The sequence below is a fragment of the Hylobates moloch genome, unplaced genomic scaffold (genome assembly GCF_009828535.3).
Source record: "Hylobates moloch isolate HMO894 unplaced genomic scaffold, HMol_V3 SCAFFOLD_12, whole genome shotgun sequence".
Classification (NCBI taxonomy): domain Eukaryota; kingdom Metazoa; phylum Chordata; class Mammalia; order Primates; family Hylobatidae; genus Hylobates; species Hylobates moloch.
The window spans coordinates 9,913,056-9,935,874 of NW_026652287.1; the positions used below are offsets into that span (position 1 = coordinate 9,913,056).

At 43.6% G+C, this 22,819-nt stretch overlaps 1 protein-coding gene across 1 annotated transcript; it reads right to left on the bottom strand.

The window, feature by feature from the left end:
• Positions 1-754: 754 nt before the first annotated feature.
• On the bottom strand, positions 755-19,343 carry DENR (density regulated re-initiation and release factor). Its single transcript, XM_032168422.2, has 8 exons — positions 19,221-19,343; positions 18,362-18,476; positions 10,061-10,080; positions 9,337-9,421; positions 6,280-6,363; positions 4,056-4,172; positions 2,732-2,871; positions 755-2,619 (listed from the first exon to the last, which is right to left on the bottom strand). Exons 2-8 carry the CDS (start codon positions 18,465-18,467, stop codon positions 2,575-2,577), a joined length of 597 nt encoding a protein of 198 aa, XP_032024313.1. The 5' UTR covers positions 18,468-18,476; positions 19,221-19,343; the 3' UTR covers positions 755-2,574.
• Between the last annotated feature and the right edge of the window lie 3,476 nt (positions 19,344-22,819).

A 22,819-nucleotide genomic window follows, 5' to 3' on the forward strand; every position in this document is an offset into this window, starting at 1 on the left:
ATTTGATTTCCTAAATAAAGGAATTTAGTAAATAATGAGAACAGGGAACTAAAAGGTAAAATTCATCTTTAAAACAGTAATTTATCAACTTTTAAACTAAGAGTGAGAAAGCTACCACAGACTGGCTTTTATGTATTAATAAAAAGTTTAAAATCACTTATTGTCAGCATCTGTTTTTAAAAAAATGAAACTTATCAAAACTATATGCAAAAAGTATTTGCATTAAAAGTTGCCAGCTTAATATGGAAAACCTCTTATAAGGCTGCTTAAAGGTTCACGTTTTTTACTAAAAATGGTAGACTGTGAGAATGTGTAAAGTCAATTTTTGAACTATTAGTACTTTTTTTTTTTTTTTGCAGACTAGGTTTCACTGTTGCCCAGGCTGGAGTGCAGTGTCGTGATCTCGGTTCACTGCAGCCTCAACCTCCCAGGCTCAAGTGATCCTCCCACCTCAGCCTCCCAAGTAGCTGGGACTGCAGGCGCACGCCACAATGCCTGGCTAGTTTTTGTATTTTTTGTAGGCACACGGTCTTGCCCTGTTGCCCAGGCTAGTCTTGAACTCCTGGACTGAAGTGATCCTCCCACCTCGGCTGGGATTATAGCCGTTCATCAAAGCAGCTTAGCCCTATTAGTACATTAGGTGCTGGGATTACAGCCGTGCATCAAAGCAGCTTGGCCCTATTAGTACATTTTAATCAGAGATTAGACTATGTTGCATTTTAAATTTCAGTTTAAAAAAAATGATTCACACATGTTATACACAAGGACAATTTTAATCCTGCATTTTCCTGGAGTAACATCCACTGCTGGCCATCTATGGATTGTAACTGCATTTGCTAAGAACTGTGAACACAAAGAAACTTTACATGAAGTCACATGTTGATACAGGCACACAGACATCTTTCAGCACCAACAGACTACACACATAACGCATACCAGATAGTCTCGATGGATAAATCTGCTTCACCAGTAATTCTATTTAGCAAAATCCACAGTTAATGGGGAATTCCATTTTTTAATTTTACATCTTTATTACACATTTTTCTAATACTTTATTTTTAAAAAACACTCATTCAAGATTGTAATTTGCATGGCAATAAACAAGGGTTCCATGGGTTCTAAGTTTCTTAAAAGTGTCCACAGCAATTTAAAACACCACAAGTCTTCTTTCCAATTTGCAGCACCTGACTTAAAGTTTAAATTCATCTAATACATCATTAAAACTGTCATTTTCTCTTGTGAGAAGACATGTTTCAATTGCTATTTCCAGGACTATATATTGAGCATGGGTGTACAGTATTTTTAACTGGTTAGCACAATTTTACTCACGTAATTTATAGCCAGAATAAGAACCTCTAGCCTCTCTGAACGGCCTTCCACTCCGAACAGATGATGATGATAAATGTCTAAAATGTATCCAGATACTCCACTTGACATTACCAAACATGCTTCCAAATAATCTTAGAAAATATGATTCTTCAAACATACGCATAATATTCTACCACACAATGCACCATCACTTCTTTAACCATTTCCCAATTGTTCATTTATAACATTTGCATTTTTTTATTATAAATAATATTGTGATGAATACTTTCATCCGTAAGTTTTATGCAAGGCTGACTATTTCTTCTGTCTTCTAATGTCAAAGAAGTGGCTTACTGGTTCAAACAGTGCACATACATGGTTTTAAGGCTTTTAGTATACTTTATCAAATAATCTCCAGAATAGCTCGAACAACTCCTACCAACAGTATGTTATTGTGCCCATAGGGTGGACTTCATAACAACAAAGCAAATTCAACCACAAATCTATTAGATTCTCACCCATCTCAAAACTATCACATCAAAGAAGCAAGGAGACATATTACTGGTGAGGAAGCCAAATTCAAATTCTTTTAAAAAATCACTCAGCTTTAGATCAGTAAAATAATCAACAAAAATGCTCCCCACAAAAAGTCTACCAGGTTTTTCAAAAAATAAAGTTAAAAAGAGAGAAGAGAAACTCAGGCTGGGCGCGGTGGCTCATGTCTGTAATACCAGCACTTTGGGAGGCTGAGGTGGGCCAATCATGAGGTCAGGAGTTTGAGACCAGCCTGGCCAACATGGTGAAACCCCATCTCTACTAAAAATACGAAAATTAGCTGGGCGTGGTGGCGGGCGCCTATAATCCTCCCACCTACTCGGGAGGCTGAGGCAGGAGAATCACTTGAACCTGGGAGGTGAAGGCTGCAGTGAGCCGAGATCGCACCACTGCATTCCAGTCCAGGCAACAGTGCAAGACTCTGTCAAAAAAAAAAAAAAAGAGAGAGAGAGAGAAAGAGAAACTCAGTACCAAATGACCAAAATTTTGTATCTGACTAAATTCTATTCATGCATGAGCATGACAGTCTCCCGTTTATTTGACTTTGGCAATAAAAAAACAAGCAGCCTTGTACAGAACAGTGAAAATGCCAAGGATGAGGGCAGTCTACAGTTTTACTGTAGAATATACATATATATTTTAAAAGGCCTCTCTCCCTTTGGCCATATCAACTCTCAGTTCAGGCCATTAAATACAGACAAATTTTCAAATTCACTTCTTTACTTCTCCAAGATCTTCGATGCTGTCATCATCTACCTATAAAACACAAATAATTATATCTCATGAGTTGTGGTTGCAATTAAGAAAAAATGGAAGCAATTTGCTTTAAAACCTTATTTCTCGCGATATATGTGTTCCATACACTCACCTCTGGCCATTTTTCCTGAATGACGTCAATTATGTCATCTGTAAAGTCTCCCTGAATGATAATTTCATCCTCCCCTGTTACTGAGGCACCACAGGAGAATTTTTGAGCAAAAAATCTTTGTGCTTCTTTAAGATCAATTTCTATTTTTTTAAAAAAAGAAAGAGCAAGAACTGTAATTGGAATTGTGCAAAGATGTTTTTCCATTTTGAAATTTAATCTGCATTTTTAAATCACAAAACAGATTGTTAATGGGTTTTATATTCCTTTCAGAACAATACAAACTACCATAGAGATCTTAACAATGCAATTTACACTTTCAAGGTCAAATAAAGGCTCAATACATAAAAGGCAGAATCATCTATACTACCCCTAACTCATATTAAGACCAAAATAAATCCAGGGACACTTTATTCATTTTTCTTTTTTTTTTTTGAGATGGAGTCTCGCTTTGTTGCCCAGACTGGAGTGCAGTGGCTCAATCTCAGCTCACTGCAACCTCCGTCTCCCAGATTCAAGCGACTCTCCTGACTCAGCCTCCTGAACAGCTGGGATTACAGGCATGTGCCACCACGCCTGGCTAATTTTTGTATTTTTAGTAGAGATGGGGTTTTACCATGTTGGCCAGACTGGTCTCAAACTCCTGACCTCAGGTGATCTGCCCATGTCAGCCTCCCAAAGTGTTGGGATTATAACAGGCGTGAGCCATCATGCCCGGCCTCTTTTTTCTTTTTTAAGGCTAGTCAAGTGAAGCAGTGGGAGTAAAGAAGGAACAAAGAAATCTGTAAGTGGTTGTGATCATTTAGTTGTAAACACCACTGTACTCAGACCAGCCTATTGATTGTTTTTCAATCTGTGTTGTCTTATAGAGGCATCATAGTTTAGATTTTCACCCAGTTTCACTATTCATTCAAGGCTTCCAGGAACCGAAGGGCTCTAAAGAAGGACGTTCTGCCACCTTCCTCAACCTCTGCTGTCATTCCCAGAGGGGATGAGCCATTTTGCAACCTTTTGCCACCATGCCTGCAGAGGACAGAGGAGCAGCAATGGCTGGTTTCAAAGAGAATCCTACCCAGCCCTCCTCATCCCACATAAAATGTGCCCAAGCAGGAATTCCAGAAAGTAAAAAGTCCCCTCTACAAAAGATTTTGACATCTCTCTAAAATTTCATTTTGAAGCTATAGTTAGAAATGCAAAATTTATCTTCTTAGCAAAAAACAGACCTGTGAAGTTTTCATGGTATGTGAGAGAGAGAGACAGAGAGATAGAGGGAGACAGAGATAGAAAATAGTTCACACATTTTAAATATACTTAAGCCTGAACTCACCAAAAGTTGCAAGGCCACATACTCTTGTCACATATTTCTTCTTTGCTCTGGGAATTTTGGCTATAGTAACCTTTTGTGGTACGGTCTTCTTTTTTTGTTTTATTTGACCCCTTCCACCTTTATTTATTAAGAAAGAGTTTAGCATTAGTTGTTTTTGACATGAGAAAATACTGTCTTTAAATTTATTAATTCTCAAAAGGTTTAAGTTTCTTTTTCTCTAATACAAAAATTACTAAACACATCCAAGTATTCATTCAATAAACATTTATTAAGTGCCTACTATGTGCCTAGCACTGAGCTAAGAGCCAAGGATACAAAGATGAACAGAACATAGCCCCTGCCCTCCAGAGACTCAGTCTAGTGAAGGGAGTAAAAAAAAGTTACAGCAATCTGATATATACAGTAACAGGATCCATGAATAAGGCTTTATGATAGCTTTGCAGAGAAACAACTTAGTCTGCTTCCAGAGGACACAGAAAGGTTCCTAGAGGAAGTAATATCTAGGTGGAGTTTTGAAGAATAAGGAAAGGTCCAGGTAAAGGGAAAAAGGCTGGAGAGGCATAAGAAAGGACATTCCAGGGAAAGAGAACAAGTACAGAGATAAGGAAAGACATTATATTTGGGAACTTCACTTGTCTTGATTGAAGGATGCTTATGAATATGTAGCAGATGAAGCCAGAAAAGCAAAAGATTACATACACAGCAGTCACTGGATCTGTGTTTCGGTGGATCTGTGAAGAGTAAGACTGACCAAAAGGCCCCTGCAGAGGCTCCTGCGTTAGCTCAGGCAAAAAATTGAAAGTAAAGCAGTGCCAACAGTAATGGCCACTAGGCCACAGGCAGGAGAGAAGGGACAGGAAAGAGCAGAAGCTAGAACTGAGTAAAGGGAGAGAGAGAATGTAAGATGGTTCTCAGGGCTCTGGTTTAGATGACTGAATAAATAGTGTTGTCACTAACCAAAATAGAGAAAAATAAGTCAATTTGGGAACTGAGACTCGAGACTCAGTAAGTTTAATTTCCAAAGTGCAGTGTTTGAGGTGCTTCTGGGATAAATCACACTTCTAGGCTAGAGACACAGGCCAGATCCAGATACAGATTTGGGAATTTTAAGTGTATACTGGGCAGCAGAAGTTAGGGATGTGATAGAATCATCCAACAAGAACGTGCAGAATGAGAAGTAAGTGGGCCTAGGACAGAATCCTGAAAAACACCGACTTTTAAAGGACAGAAGGAACAGGGGAAGTCCGCACAGAAGACTAAGGAGGAGTGATAGGAGAGCTAGGAAGGAACAGAAACCAAGGAGGGACAACGTTTCAGGAAAGAGGGAGTGCATGTGCGCTCATTATTTAGCAATAACTAAGCCACCGCTGACTCTTACCAGAAGAGCTGCAGTGGCCAGGAAGTCAGGTTAGGATGGACTGAGGAGTGAACAGTGTACCACACAACAGAAGCGGGGATAGTGAGTCTGGCCTTAGTAAAGAAATCTGGCTAAGAGAAGGAGAGGGATAAGGTAAAGAAAGACATGGGCTTTGGGAAGAGTTTTTTTTAAAGACCTAAAGTCCTGAAAATATTTATAAGTGACTTTTAGTCATAGGGGAGAATAATGAATGAAAATGAAACAGGTGGATACAGGATCCACAGCACCAGGAGTTGGTTTAAGTAGGAGTGAGTCAAGTGTATGCAACAGCTGTAAAACAAAGTTTTCAACGGAGCTATCAGAAGTAATGAGAAGATAAAATCTTCTATATAAATGTCCTCACTCTACTTAAATAGAAGACACAGGAATTTTAGCTGTCTGTTTTTTACATACAAACAGGGCAAATAAGCATGTTTTCCTAGGTCCAATTTACTGACACAGCCCAAATCATACCACATCCAACCATGATCCTCAGACTATTAGTATGTGCCCCTCTGTATGATATACATGGGGAATTACAATAACAGGTACATGATATTAACACTGGGAACCTCCCCCTTTTTGTAAGAGATGAGGTCTCACTATGTTGCCCAGGATAGAGTGCAGTGGCTATGTGGAGGAACGATCATTGCATACTATAGCCTTGAACTCCTGGGCTTAAGTAATCCTCCTGCCTCAGCCCCCTAAGAAGCTGCGACTATAGGCGCCCACCATTGTGCCTAGCTTTGGGAACCCTTTTAATTACTTCCATCTTCTATCGCAGTGACGGTGTGACTGTACAAATCAAGATATGAATTTAGGTCTTACCTCTCTTCTGTTTTTTCTTCTCCTCTTCTTCCCCTGCTGTTCCTTGACCCTCACTAATTCCAGCTTCTTGTTTGGGTGAATTTTCTAGATATAAAAATGAAATACAAAAGCATGAACATCATCTCACACTGTTAAAAAAAAGAAATCAGGCTGGGCGCGGTGGCTCACGCTTGGAATCCCAGCACTTTGGGAGGCCGAGGTGGGCGGATCACAAGGTCAGGAGATCGAGACCACGGTGAAACCCCGTCTCTACTAAAAATACAAAAAAATTGGCCGGGCGTGGTGGCGGGCACCTGTAGTCCCAGCTACTCGGAGAGGCTGAGGCAGGAGAATGGCGTGAACCCGGGAGGCGGAGCTTGCAGTGAGCCGAGATCGCGACACTGCACTCCAGCCTGGGCGACAGAGCGAGACTCCGTCTCAAAAAAAAAAAAAGAAATCACCTTTGAGCAACCTCATATACAAATAAGGCATTTTACCAACAGCTGAGCATGAAATTTGTAAAGCAATGGATTACACTGCTAGATTTCTATTCAAGTCTAGTTCTAAAGTCATTATAGTAAGTGTATGGTAACAGAAGAGAAAACCCAGTCTTTTGATATGTGAGGGCTGAAATTTTTAGCCACAGGAAAGGAGCATAAAATGCTTGGGCTCTGCAAGAGTGCTCTAGCATCTAAACTTACTAGTTTTGTTAACATCTGGAGAAGAGCTCCCCACCCGCCCAGACACGATCCTATCCCAGGAAGGTCCCGTTCAGGGACAACCACGTAGACTGAGTATGAAACCAGACGTGAGGGTTCTTATCCAACCACTGACAGTGATGCAGTAGCTACCAGCCAAAAGGGACTTACCAAGTTAGGGGTTTGTGTGTCAGTGAAATCACCTGAAAGTCAAGGAGCAATGAGTGGGGCAGCACTGGGTGTCTCTGAGCAGGCCTGTTCCCAGACCAGGTTTTCTCTTCTTCTTGCTACTGCCTTCATTTTTACCAATCTTGCAAGAGAAGCCATCAATATGAGCAAACTGAGGAATTCTGTTCCTCCATAGTCTTCCCACCTCTGGCAATGACAACTCCATTTTTTTTGAGACGGAGTCTCGCTCTGTTGTCCAGGCTGGAGTGCAGCGGTGCGATCTCGGCTCACTGAAAGCTCCACCTCCTGGGTTCACGCCATTCTCCTGCCTCAGCCTCCCAAAGTAGCTGGGACTACAGGCGCCTGCCATCACGCCCAGCTAATTTTTTGTATTTTTAGTAAAGACAGGGTTTCACTGTGTTAGCCAGGATGGTCTCGATCTCCTCACCTAGTGATCCGCCCGCCTCGGCCTCCCATAGTGCTGGGATTACAGGCGTGAGCCACCGCCCCCGGCCTCTTTGGTCTATTCTTAGCAGAGCAGCCTAAGTGATACTGCTGAAACAAGTCAGACCTCATCACTCTTCTACTTAAACTCCTCCAAGAGCTCCTCATCTAACTAAGAGCAAAAGCCAAAACGGCCCACAATGCCCTACCCGGTGTGGTCTACTCTGACTTCGTATCAAACTCTTCTCTGGTCCTTCAATAAGCTCCAGAAACAAAGGCTTCCTTGCTGTTTCCTGAATATACTAGGAAAGCTTCTGCTCAGGGCCTCTCCTCAGGCTGTGTCCTCTGCCTAGAAATGTTCTGCCAGATACCCAAATGACTCATTCCCTCAGTTCCAAAATAATCAACTGCCACCTTTTCAGCAAAATCTTCCCTGGGTGCTACCTAAAATTTCAAATTCCTTCCCACCAATTCTTATCTCCCCCTTTCCTGCTTATTACTGTCTACATACTATGTTTTGCTTATTTAATCTCCCTTTCTAGAATGTAATTGCCACAAGAGTAGGAAATCTTTTATTTATTGGCTTATCCTCAGAATCTGAAACAGTGTGTAGCATATAGTACGCTTACAATAAAAATCAATATATAGTGCCGGGCGCGGTGGCTCACGCTTGTAATCCCAGCACTTTGGGAGGCCGAGGCGGGCGGATCACGAGGTCAGGAGATCGAGACCATGGTGAAACCCCGTCTCTACTAAAAATACAAAAAATTAGCTGGGCGTGGTGGCAGGCGCCTGTGGTCCCAGCTACTCGGAGAGGCTGAGGCAGGAGAATGGCGTGAACCTGGGAGGCGGAGCTTGCAGTGAGCCGAGATTGTGCCACTGCACTCCAGCCTGGGCGACAGAGCGAGACTCCGTCTCAAAAAAAAAAAAAAAAATCAATATATATTTGCCCCTAAATCATTTACTTTTTTAAATTTTGTTTTTTTGAGACAGAGTTTTGCTCGTTGCTGGCGTGCAATGGTGCCATCTTGGTTCAACGCAACCTCTGCCTCCCGGATTCAAGCAACTCTTCTGCCTCAGCCTCCCGAGTAGCTAGGATTACAGGCATACACCACCACGCCCAGCTAATTTTGTATTTTTAGTAGAAACAGGGTTTCTCCATGTTGATCAGGCTGGTTTTGAACTCCCAACCTCAGGTGATCCCCACCTCAGCCTCCCAAAGTGCTGGGATTACAGGTGTGAACCACTGCACCCAGCCAATCATTTACTTTTTTTTTTTTTTTTTTGAGACGGAGTCTCCCTCTGTCGCCCAGGCTGGAGTGCAGTGGCACGATCTCGGCTCACTGCAAGCTCCGCCTCCCAGGTTCACGCCGTTCTCCTGCCTCACCCTCCCAAGTAGCTGGGACTACAGGTGCCTGCCACCGTGACTAATTTTTTTTTTTTTTTTTTTTGCATTTTTAGTAGAGATGGGATTTCACTGTGTTAGCCAAGATGATCTCGATCTCCTGACCTTGTGATCCGCCTGCCTCAGCCTCCCAAACTGCTGGGATTATAGGCGTGAGCCACTGCGCCCGGCCCATTTACTTTTTTATATAAGAAAGTTGATATTCAGACCTATCCTATCTCAGAGAGAACTTAAACAGCTAACAGATAAACGTTAATTCTTTAATATCCTACTAAAGGAAGACTTTCGTATCTTTAGAATAATGCCATACATGCATTTGTCTCAGGTACAGAAATTTAATGCAAGAAAAAAAAATGTTCATACCTACAGTAAGTTTTGCAAATTCATTTGGAAAATTCTTCTCTAACCATTGTCTACATTTAGCAACATCAGGCATATATTCACAGTACTAGGAGAAAAAAAAAGAACTGAGTCACAACAAAACATTTTCAGTCAAACAATACATCGTAATTAAAAATCACTCCCTATACTTGTTAATACAAAGAATAAAACAAACCACTCCCATCTGACTTCTTATCCACAGGAAATCCGTATTCAACCAGGATATGTCCCATAAAAAATTAGATATTAAGAAGGATTAGGTACCTCTTCACAGTATCAATTTATTTCTTCTCCCTCTATTTCTTGCTTTGAGCACATAAGTGCCTCGTTTTCATGACTTGCTCATAGAGCTGGACTTGGAAAGTCTTACACATAATATATACTCTTTCTTTCCTCTGCTCATTTGTGTAGACTTTGGCATTAAGGTTACTCTTATTTTATTAGCTGACTATTCATAAGTCCCATGCAAAAATCCAAACTGCACAGCCATGTGCAAAAGATGCACATGTATGATTTAAGGTCTAAATTGAGGAAAGAATATATAAGACCAAAAAATTATTCTAAATCAAAGTTCTCTATAAAAGGCTAAAGCTTTACTATCAAATAACCAAAAATGAAAAATAAAAAAAAGTTCTCAAAGTAGCTTTAAAACCAAGAATAACTTCAAATACATAAGGTAAAAAAAAAAAAAAATTAAATAACTTACCTCTGTTGGTAATGAACAGACTGAGGAAATAAAAAAAAAGATTTGAAATGTTAAACCTATATGTACACACATACACAGGGCTTATCTTTACTTTTATATTTGAGAAAATGCTTCATTTATACATTTTTCCTATAAGTTTTCTATACCACTCTTCAAATGCTACTCTTCAGTGTTTTTGAGGTAAAAGGCACATGGTTATTTGAGATGATACTATCTTGACTTTTTCATCTAAAGAGTGTCTCCATCAGCTGACAGAACATCAAAATATGCTATTTTGTATATAATGAGGTCTTACCATAACCATTTCGGTGGGTCAAAAAATTAAGCTAAGACAGGAACAATTACCCATACAACAGAGTTTGAAGGAAACTGGTTATTTCTTTTCTTTTGAGACATGGTCTCGCTCTGTTGCTCAGGCTGGGGTGCAGTGGTGCAATCATGGCTCAATGCAGCCTCCACCCCTCCAGGGGCTCAAACGATCCTCCCACCTCAGTCTCCCGACTAAATGGGACTACAGATGCACACTACCATGCCCAGCTAATTTTTTGTAGAGACAAGGTTTTACCATGTTGCCCAGGCTAGTCTCAAACTTCTGGGCTTAAGCGATCCACCTATCTTAGCTTCCCAAAGTGCTGGGATCACAGGCGTGAAGCACTGTTCCCAGCCTGGTTATTTCTTTTGATAGTTCTACCAAAACAGCCACCACTTTTTATTCATACTGACACATTTATAAACTTTAGTAGCATTTTTACTACCATCTTTTTGCAATATATTTTTCCTTTTTTTTTTTTTTTTCTGAGACAGAGTCTTGCTCTTTCTGCCAGGCTGGAGTGCAGTGGCACAATCTCGGCTCCCTGCAACTTCTGTCTCCTGAGCTCAAGAAATTCTCCTGCCTCGGCCGGGCGCGGTGGCTCACGCTTGTAATCCCAGCACTTTGGGAGGCCGAGGCGGGCGGATCACGAGGTCAGGAGATCGAGACCACGGTGAAACCCCGTCTCTACTAAAAATACAAAAAAATTAGCCGGGCGTGGTGGCGGGCGCCTGTAGTCCCAGCTACTCGGAGAGGCTGAGGCAGGAGAATGGCGTGAACCCGGGAGAGATTGCGCCACTGCACTCCAGCCTGAGCGACAGAGCGAGACTCCGTCTCAAAAAAAAAAAAAAAAAAGAAATTCTCCTGCCTCAGCCTCCCAAGTAGCTGGGATTACAGGCGTGTGCGCCACCACGCCCGGCTAATTTTTGTATTTTTAGTAGAGACGGGGTTTCACCATGTTGGCCAGACTGGTCTCAAACTCCTGACCTGAGGTAATCCGTCCGCCTCGGCCTCCCAAAGTGCTGGGATTACAGGCGTGAGCCACCACACCTGGCCTATTTTTTTTAGAGTAAGGGCTTCACTCTCACTCTGTCACTCAGGCTGGAGTGTAGTGGTGTGTCCATGGCTCACTGCAGCCTCCAACTCCTCAGCTCAAGTAATCCTCCTGCTTCAGCCTCCTAAGTAGCTGGCACTATAGGCGTGAGCCACTATGTACAGCTAAGTTTTTTATTTTCGTAGAGACGGGATCTCGCTATGTTACCAAGGCTTTTTCATGTTACGCTACATTAACATCATGAAAGTGTAAAGCCAGAAGGAATCTTGGTTCAATCCTGTCATTTGGTGTTAGAGCCTGTACAGGCTAATAATGGACTAGAAGAACTGGAAAAGCTTCCAATTTTAACCGTAATTCTAATACTGGGTCAACTGCTTATTTTGTTTTTATTTTTAAGGTTTAGAATGGAGTAGTTCAGTGTGTCCAATATCCTGAGATTTCTCAGGGAGAGGAAGGTGGTATACCATGTAATCACAGCAATTACCACTCACTGGTCACCTAGTATGTGCCAAATGCTTTGCTATGCCTTATACCCATTATTATGTTTAATTGTCACAACCTTGTAAGATAAGTACCATATCTATATTCAGATGATGAAACTGAAGCTTAGAGTACATAACCACTTATATCTGGATAACAGAATTTGAATCTGCCTGTTTCTGATGCTCATGCTGTTAACCACTAACTTAGATTACAAAGTAAACAAGCAACTTAATGGCACCAGACAGTTGAAAATGATCTGCCTTCACCTTACTCTACTAACATTCTACCATGCTACCACACAATCACTATTTTATAGATGGGGCACTAAAAGAGTTAAACAGCTCATCCAATGACAAAGGTGGTATGTGGCAGAAGAAAACTGGAATCCATTGGTTTTGTCCAGTCTAGTCTATTATAGTTTAGGGTTATTTCCACCAAAGATCTCCCTGGTTAGCTACAGCCCTATATTCCTCACAATTCATGTTCAAATACTAGGCATAGTTGTTCAGCCACACTTTCAGGATATAACTATATAATTATTGGTTAAACACCATCACAGCAAATACTAAAGCTACAAATTTTGTATACTATTTCAAATAATATTTAGTTCAGGAAAAAAAAAAAAAATTGGGGTTTTGCTCTGTTGCCCAGGCTGGAGTGCAGTGGCACCATCTCAGCTGGCTGCAACCTCTACCTCCTGGGTCCAAGTGATTCTCGTAGCTCAACCTCCCGAGTAGCTGGGATTACATGTGTGCACCACCACACCGAGCTAATTTTTGTATTTTTAGTAGAGACAGGCTTTTGCCATGTTGGCCAGGCTGGTCTTGAACTCCTGGCCTCAAGTGATCTGCCCACCTTGGCCTCAGCCTCCCAAAGTGCTGTGATTACAGGTGTGAGCCACCGCGCCTGGCCTGGTTCAGCAAAATTCTAATGCAATAAAAAAACTGGGGGAGGGCCGGGCGCGGTGGCTCAAGCCTGTAATCCCAGCACTTTGGGAGGCTGAGGCGGGTGGATCACGAGGTCAGGAGATGGAGACCATCTTGGCTAACACGGTGAAACCCCGTCTCTATTAAAAATACAAAAAATTAGCCGGGCGTGGTGGCGGGCGCCTGTAGTCCCAGCTACTCGGGAGGCTGAGGCAGGAGAATGGTGTGAACCCAGGAGGCGGAGCTTGCAGTGAGCCGAGAGCGCGCCACTGCACTCCAGCCTGGGCGACAGAGCGAGACTCCATCTCAAAAAAAAACTGGGGGAGCTTCTTTAAGTTCACCATTATTTGCTTTAAAAAAGCCAATTTCTCTTTACAGATCACTTACTTATTTGGAAAGGGAAAACTGTACCTTTTTAATGCAAACATCTAGCCGTCACCTTCAAACTTAGCATCACTAATAATGAAACATCTGACAGTATGAGCTCTTGATGCAATGCAACATGACAAATGAAACATCATCCACGAAACCTTCTTGCCAAGATCTGTTTAACTTGAATCTAATTAAGCCTCTAGGCTGGGTGTGGTGGCTCACGTCTACAATCCCAGCACTTTGGGAGGCCGAGGTGGGTGGATCACCTGAAGTCAGGAGTTCAGTACCAGCCTGGCCAACATGGTGAAACCTCATCTCTACTAAAAATACAAAAATTAGCCGGGTGTGGAGGCGCACACCTGTAGTCTCAGCTACTCAGAAGGCTGAGGCAGGAGAATCGCTTGATCCTGGGAGGTAGAGGCTGCAATGAGCTGAGACTGTGCTGCTGCACTCCAGCCTGGGCAACAGGGCAAGACTCCATCTCAAAAAAAAAAAAAAAAATTAAGCCTTTAGACTCCAACTTTTTTTTTTTGTTGTTAAAGAGACAGAGTCTTGCTTTGTCACCCAGGCTGTAGTGCAGTGATGTGATCTTAACTCATGCAGCCTCGAATTCCTGGGCTTAACTGTTCCTTCCACTACAGCCTCCGAGTAGCTGGAACTACAGGCACTTGCCACCACACCTGGCTAATTTATTTAATTTTTTGTAGAGGCATCACTATGTTGCCCAGGCTGGTCTCAAACTCCTGAGCTCAAATTATCTGCCTGCCTCGGCCTCCCAAAGTGTTGGAATTAAAGGTGTGAGCCACTGTGCCTAGCCAAATGAGCAAAGTTACCACCACATGGAATGGGACTAATCCACAGGCAGGTACTTCTTGATAAAATGCACTGAAATTTTTTTTTTTTTTTTTTTTTTGAGACGGGGTCTCACGCTGTCACCCAGGCTGGAGTGCAGTGGCGCGATCTCGGCTCACTGCAAGCTCCGCCTCCCGGGTTCCCGCCATTCTCCTGCCTCAGCCTCTCCGAGTAGCTGGGACTACAGGCTCCCGCCACCATGCCCGTCTAACTTTTTGTATTTTTAGTAGAGACGGGGTTTCACCGTGGTCTCGATCTCCTGACCTCGTGATCCGCCCGCCTCAGCCTCCCAAAGTGCTGGGATTACAGGCGTGAGCCACCGTGCCCGGCCAAAAATGCACTGAAATTAACAGCACTTCTGTGGTGGTCTTGGCAGAAGATCATAAACTAAATCTAGTCTTAAGAATACATCAGAATGGCCGGGTCTGGTGGCTCACGCCTGTAATCCCAACGCTTTGGGAGGCCGAGGCGGGTGGATCACGAGGTCAGGAGTTCGAGACCAGCCTGGCCAAGATGGTGAAACCCCATCTCTACTAAAAATACAAAAATCAGCCAGGCACGGTGGCGGGCACCCGTAGTCTCTCATACTCGGGAGGCTGAGGCAGGAGAATCGCTTGAACTCCGGAGGCGGAGGTTGCAGTGAGCTGAGATCGCGACATTACACTCCAGTCTGGGCAACAGATCGAGACTCCCTCTCAAAAACAAACAAACAAACAAACAAACAAAAACAAAAACTGCCTTTCTATAACAGAATGAACAGCCACAATCAAATAACTGCCTGAAAGTCAGTATTTTCAATTACATATTTCACTGTCAACAGTCACCAAAATCACTAACTTTGCACACAGTGTCACTAAGCCCCAATCATCTCATACTTTAAAGTCTTCTAAATTTGGGGGGGAGGGTGGAAAAGATAAAAATAAAAATAAAGTCTCCTAAACTTGATTTCTGTGGCCAGTTTCAACCCATTTCAGGTACTTCCTCCTTCCTTCCAAACAGTTATTATCCAAAAAGATAAAACCAATCACATCACTTCCCAGATTAAGAACTTTTCAAACATCTTATCGTACTTCTCCAGACTCAACTCCTACCACCCCATGGTCCAACCACAATGAACTTCTATCCACGCCATTCTTTTCAGCAAACACCTATTCATCCTTCAAGACTCTGCAAAGTTTCCTTGGAGCTGATGTTATAATGGCTTGTCTTAGATTTTAATCCTGGCCCCACCACTTATACAACTGAGAAGCTTATCATCAATAAAACCATAATATTTCAGTTTTGAAGATTAAATGTACAAACATAAAATCCACTCAATACTTTTAACTTTCCCTTTTTTCAGTTCTCCCAAGTAGAACTGGTTGCTTCTTTATTTTCACTGCGGTCTGATCAGCCCTCTAGTATACAATTAGTACATTATAACTCACCTGTTAAAATGTTTGTCTTCCCAGTTAAGCTCAGTTTCCAAGAGATAATTATGTCTTAGTTCTGTATATGGAGCACAATGCTTGCCACAGAGCAGATGCTTAAAACGTGTTTCCTAAATGAATTCGAGCTGCTCTCTGAAACCCTAGACTTTAGCTGAGAGCAAATTCTCTAATTTGAGTCCTTCTTTTTGCAAAAGGGGAAAGGGAGGGAGGGGGAAGGAATGTAAGAAAAATGCCTATGTCACTATCGCTTCTATTTTTCTCTTTAATCAGGTATTCTATTGGAGGGTTTTCCCTCTTCTCTAAGCACTCCAACAATACTAAATGTCTGCCAAAACTACATCCAGTTTATTTCTCCCCTCTCCCTTGTCCTCAAATCTGATTAACTGCTTTATACTGTTCATCCTACGATCATAATTTATTTTTCAACCTCTCTTCCTCACTTATGCGACTCATTTAAATGCTCATTAATTTTGTCTAAAGTCTTATTATATAGCCTGGCCAATAAGCCTGCCTCCCTCAACTGTTATCTTGCTGCCAGATTCATCTTCCTGTACTGTTCTGGAGAGTGTTGACAAGGTAGAAAGGCATCTTTCGGTAGCTTCCACTTTAGTCCTAGTTCACTGACCCTTTGAGGTCACAGGGAATGGATCTTATCCTTTACTCACATAGGTTTCCAAATTTAAAGTGTTGCGGCCGGGCGCGGTGGCTCACGCTTGTAATCCCAGCACTTTGGGAGGCCGAGGCGGGTGGATCGCGAGGTCAGGAGATCGAGACCACAGTGAAACCCCGTCTCTACTAAAAAATACAAAAAAATTAGCCGGGCGTGGTGGCGGGCGCCTGTAGTCCCAGCTACTCGGAGAGGCTGAGGCAGGAGAATGGCATGAACCCAGGAGGCAGAGCTTGCAGTGAGCCGAGATTGCGCCACTGCACTCCAGCCTGGGCGACAGAGCGAGACTCCGTCTTGTAAAAAAAAAAAAAAAAAGTGTTGTTTCAAGGTAATCATTATATAAAAATATAACAGGAACCTATATTCTGAGCATCTTGTTAAAATAAATGTATCAGTTTTTCTCACATCCTTAGTTTTTTTTTTTTGAGACGGGGTCTTGCACTGTTGCCCGGGCGGGAGTGCAATGGCGTGATCTTGGCTCATTGCAACCTCCACCTCCCAGGTTCAAGTGATTCTCCTGCCTCAGCCCCCCAAGTAGCTGGGACTACAGGTGCCTGCCACCAGGCCTGGCTAACTTTTTGTATTTTTAGTAGAGACGGGATTTCACTATGTTGGACAGGCTGGTCTTGAACTCCTGACCTCATGATCTGCCTGCCTCAGCCTCCCAAAGTGCTGGGATTACAAGTGTGAGCCACTGCGCCCGCCCCCTTAGTTTTAATTCATAATTACAGAAAAATAAAACAAGATTTCTAGAGACTGACATTTTCACTGAGCTTCCAAACTTCTCACCAACTAAGCAATTCTCTATGTGGTGAATCTACCCAGCTCACCTCGCTCCAGGTACACCCCAAGAATCTTTCTGGCTTTTCTCTCTTTTTCCCTTAGAAAAGCTCATATACGGTCTCTCTCTGCTGCCAAATGCAGCGTACTTGGATTCTTCCATTTGAAGAAACTCAAATTCACTGTATTGCAAGTCAGTCTATTATCTATCTCCAAATCTAATCTTTCTCAAAGTCATCATTTTTAGTGGTGTTCTGGTTTTTCAACTCAATTGCGAAATATCTTTTTCCTTTTTCACCATTAAACATTTTATCTTTTCTTTGATTAACCCTCTTTATTCACTTTTATACTGCTTACAAGGCAGTAAGACACTGTCAGCAAGGCACTTATTTACCTCAAACCTAGATTTCTGAAAGTGGCCTTCAAATTTGTGGGCTATTTCCTCCAAATAATGCAGCAGATTAATCTCTTGTCACTTTATTTTCCTGCTCAAAAAACGATTAGGTTGGTGCAAAAGTAATTGCAGTTTTTGCCATTACTTTTAATAGCAAAAAGACATCATTTCTCCTTCTACAGTACTTAAATGTCAGATGTGGTCTCTACTGCAGTCACAGAATGTAAGGTCCACGTGAACAAGGATCTTCTGACTTATTCACTATTCAGTCCCCAGCACCTAAAACATCACTAGGCACACAGTAAGCTCTGAGAAATATTTACTGAAAAAATATTTACTTGCCCTTTTACTGTCCTGTATCTTCAAATTTTTCTGAAAGTTTCCAAGATGCGAATACATACAGCATTTACAATTCACAAATATTTCTATATTGAAAATGAAGAAAAACACTCAAAAGTGAAAAAGAGCTTGATTAAACCTAATACATATATGATGATTCAAACCAAGAAGACTTTCCTCACTGTCCTACCACCTAACACTCCAACCTCACCTTCTCCCACTCCTTAACGGGCACCCTCCCTATACGATACACCAGACAAACTCAAAGCCGCTCACTTCTTCACAGACAGCCATCAAGCTTTTTCTTACATAGTCGTTCGCTTTGTCTGGGACTCCCTTCCCCACCTTCTCATCCAGTCCTTGCCATCCTTAACTCACAATCTTCCAAGAAGCCCTCCTTTGACAGCTAGACTAGCATACACCTTGAGGACCTTCAGGCTGAAATAACCTAGTTGCACATCTCTATTCCAAACGGACTGTAAGCTTCTTCAGGCAGAGTAGACAGACACAAATCACCCAGGTTGGGAAACTCTGTTAATTCATGTCTCCTCCTCCCCAGGACTCCTCTCCCCCAGTAAAACTCACCAAATAAAAAGGATAGGGAAAAAAGCTTAATACCACCAAATGTCAAACTATTATTATAATGCATAAAAATATAGCGAGTAAAAGTCATTCTGTGGCTACCAACACTTGCCTCCACAATAAAGGACTCGAAGTGGGTAATCGGCATCTAACTTGGCACTGTTCCTTGGGTCTCCTTTGCAGTCAGCCCCGCTGGATTCAGAAATGTCAGCAGCCATTTCACAAATCTGTAAGCAAGGAAAATAACACACCCTCACCATTTTAGAAATAAGAGCCCAGAAGAGCAGTGTTCCTCTCAACAGAAACCTCCCCACCCCAAAGCTGTTTCAAGTCTGTTTTTGAGTGGGGGAAACAAGGTGCATTCGATTCATAAAATATGAGCAATCCCAGGCACAACATCTCCTTGCTCCACAGGTCTACAGGGAAGCAAGGAGCAAATGGACCATGAAGGATGGGGCAGAGGGACTCACTAGTGAAAAACAGGAAGCAATGGGGAAGGAAAGATGGGTTGAGTACCCACGGCAGACACGGAGCAAAAAGGTCTGAGGGTGATCTGGGAGGGATGCAAACTGCAGTAAGAGAGAAGGGCTACAAAGGCGCCAAATGGAGAGAGGCTGGAAGTGCCTAGGAACAAGGGGTGGGTCATCGGAGGAGCCCGGGGTGCAGGGTGTGGGGGCAGCTAAACGCCACGAGAGGGGCCTGGGGAGTCTAAAAAGGGCATGGGAGGGGGCGGGGTAACCAGAGCCTAAGAAGGATGAGGACAGAAAACGAGGACAGAATGTAAGAGCACTGAGGGGACAAGGGCGACCAGGCCTGAGGCGAAGGAGCAACCCCGGGGACGCCAGAAGGGGCCCTTGTGGGCGGGGGTGTGGAGAGGCCCGGCCCGGCCCCCTTCCGCCAGGCAGGATCTCAGCTTCCCCCACACTCTCTACGAGCTTCTCGGGAGCTGGAGAAGCACTTGCGGTCGTTACCCAGGCGGTCGCACAGGCCCCGCCGGCTCCGCTCCCGCCGCTATCGAAAGCTGAACCAACACATGCAACTCGTCTCCCCGGCCAGGGCCGCCCGAGAGCCCGTCGGCCAGAAGCGCTCCCGCGAGACAATGGGCCTTTATCGCGAGATTCCGGCCGCCGCTGGGCGGATGTCGCGAGAAGCCGGAAGACGGGGGCGGAGAAAAATTGGGGAGCGTGCGCCTTGCGCTCCGGTGGGGGCGTGGCCAAGAGGCCGAGAAGCGGGCCGCCGGCAGGCGGTGCTCGTCACCCGTTGGAGAGGATGAATCCTGGAGATGGGCGCGCGGAGGGGAACGTGACTTGCAGACGCAGAGAGTGCACCTGAGTCAGAAAGGACTCCCTATTAATGAGTCCGAGGATCATCGCCCCGGTGTCTGCGGTGCATCCAGGAGTCCTGAGTAACGTCCAGCTACCAACATGTGGTAGCATAAATCACTCCCGTGCGGGGAGATTGCAGCCGGATAGAGCGTTTGGTTGCAGTTTAACACCATACACTGAATTAAAGGAAGGTTTTCTCCCTCCCTCCTTCCCTCCCTTCCTTCTTTCCTTCCTCTCTTCCTTTCTCTTTGCCGGATGGAGCGTTTGGTTGCGTTTTAACACCATACACTAAATTAAAGGAATTCTTTCTTTTTTCTTTCTTTTCTGTTATTTCTTTTCTTTCTTCTCTTTCTGTTCTTTCTTTCCCTTCCCTCCCTCCCTTCCTTCATTCCTTCTTTCCTTCCTTTCTTCCTCCCTCCCTTCCTTCCTTCATCCTTTTCTTTATGTTTTGACAGGGTCTCACTCTGTCGCCTAGGCTGGATGGAGTGCAGTTACACAAACATGGTCCACTGCAGCCTCGACCTCCCAAGTAGTTGGGAACACAGGCGCGCGCTACCACACCCAGCTAATTTTTAATTTTTTTGTAGAGATGGGGGAATCTCCCTGTGCTGTCCAGGCTGGTCTTGAACTCCTGGACTCAAGGGATCCTCCTGCTTCCGCCTCCCAAAGTGCTAGGATTACAGGCGTGAGCCACTGCGCCCGGCCTACAATTTTTTTTAATGAAAAAAAAAATGTAAGAGTATGGGAATATGTGGGGAAAAGAAAGATCAGATTGTTACCGTGTCTGTGTAGAAAGAAGTAGACATAAGAGACTCCATTTTGTTCTGTACTGAAAAAATAATTCTGCCTTGAGATGTTGTTAATCTGTAACCCTGCCACCAACCCTGTGCTTCCTGAGACCTGTGCTGTGTCAACTGAGAGTTAAATGGATTAAGGCTGTGCAGGATGTGCTTTGTTAAACAAATGCATGAAAGGCAGCATGCTTGTTAAGAGTCATCACCACTCCCTAATCTCAAGTACTCAGAGACAATACACTGCGGAAGGCCGCAGGGACCTCTTCCTAGGAAAGCCAGGTATTGTCCAAGGTTTCTCCCCATGTGATAGTCTGAAATATGGCCTCGTGGGAAGGGAAGGACCTGACCGTCCCCCAGCCTGACACCCGTAAAGTGTCTTTGCTCAGGAGGATTAGTGAAAGAGGAAGGAACAGCTCTTTGCAGTTGAGATAAGAGGAAGGCATCTGTCTCCTGCTCCTCCCTGGGCAATGGAATGTCTCGTGTAAAGCCAGATTGTATATTCCATCTACTGAGATAGGGGAAAACCGCCTTAGGGCTGGATGTGGGAACATACTGGCAGCAATACTGCTATTTAAGGCATTGAGATGTTTATGTATATGCACATCAAAAGCACAGCACTTTTTTCTTTACCATGTTTATGATGCAGAGACATTTGTTCACATGTTTTCCTGCTGACCTTCTCTCTACTATTACCCTATTATCCTGGCACATCCCCCTCTCTGGGAAATGCCCGATAGTGATCAATAAATACTAAGGGAACTCAGAGGCCCTGGGTCCTCCCTATGCTGAACGCTAGTCCCCTGGGCCCATTTTTCTTTCTCTATAATTTGTCTCTGTGTCTCTTTCTTTTCCAAGCCTCTCGTTCCACCTGACGAGAAATGCCTACAGGTGTGGAGGGGCAACCCACCCCTTCAGGAATAGATCTCGGTTTCAAGAATAGTTGGATCCTGCAGATAAAACAACGTATTCTAGAACCTTTCTGTCACTCTTGCTCTCAGAGAATTCTAAAACAAATGTGAAAAGTGTGTATATCTGGTGATTTTGGGTAAACACATGGGAGTTAGTTCATACTATTCTTGTAGATTTTCTGTACATTTGAAATTATGTCAAATTGACAAGTTTTGTTTTTTTTGTTTTTTTTTTTTTTTTTGAGACAGAGTCTCGCTCTGTTGCCCAGGCTGGAGTGCAGTGGCACGATCTCGGCTCACTGCAAGCTCTGCCTCCCGGGTTCACGCCATTCTGCCTCAGCCTCCCGAGTAGCTGGGACTACAGGTGCCCGCCACTACGCCCGGCTAATTTTTTGTATTTTTAGTAGAGACGGGGTTTCACCGTGTTAGCCAGGATGGTCTCGATCTCCTGACCTCGTGATCGGCCCGCCTCAGCCTCCCAAAGTGCTGGGATTACAGGCGTGAGCCACCAAGCCCGGCTTACAAGTTTTTTTTTTTTAAGATTACTATCTCTTTTCATCTTTTGGCTCCATCCCTATGCTTTCTTCCTACTGCTTATTTAGGTTATTTTCTATTAGTTTAGCAATCCCAGAAGAAAGAGAGATTATCTTTTCCAACAGTTCTAGCGAACAACTCAGGTGAATGTCCCATTAGCATTTTGAGTCATGTACCTATCCCTGGGCCAATCACAGTGGCCACAGGGATGGAATGATCTGATTGGCCAGACCTGGTCACATGCCTATTTTTAGAGCCAAGGGGTGGAACCAAATCCCCAATCCTCCAAACCTCAGAGATGGATGGAGAGGGCGGAATCTGTTGCCCAAGGAAAATCAGGATGCTAATGCCCAAGTAGAATGCCTGGATGCTGGGAAGACAAAAACAACACATAAATAGGCCATCATCTGCACTCTTGATCCCGGAAGCCCTGCTCAAAAGGAGAAGGATTAGGGGACTGAGATGAAGAGGGAGGAGCGGCACGGCAGCAGTTAATGAAAAGCAACCTGTTCTGCTTCTCCAAAAAGTAGACGTTTAATAAGGTCATTTGCTCTTGCAGCACAGGACTGACAAGGGACACAACCAGTTCTGTCACAAGAGGCCCATAAACATTCAATGTAGAGGAGAACTAATTTTAAAAGATGATACAATTTTTTCGGGATGAGATGAGCACTTTGTTAAGTCAGGCAGCAAAACCTGTCTTTGCTTAGTCAAACCAAGGACCCCCTCATATAAGGGACCCAGAGTATCAGAAGTATCAGCATAAACGCATCTCACTGGTTGAAGCTGGGATAACCCGCCACAGGTCGATTTTCAGTGGACTAAAAGCACTGGCAGAGGATCAGCTTGACTCTTTCTGTGCTCCCAGACACTCTGAGAGTCTTACTACAATGCATTTTAGTCTTTTATTGTAAAAATATTACATGCTTCTTGCAAAATATTCAAACAATACAGAAGCATATAGAGTAAAAAATGAAGGTTTCTCCCTCTCCAGAGTGCTGTGACAGTT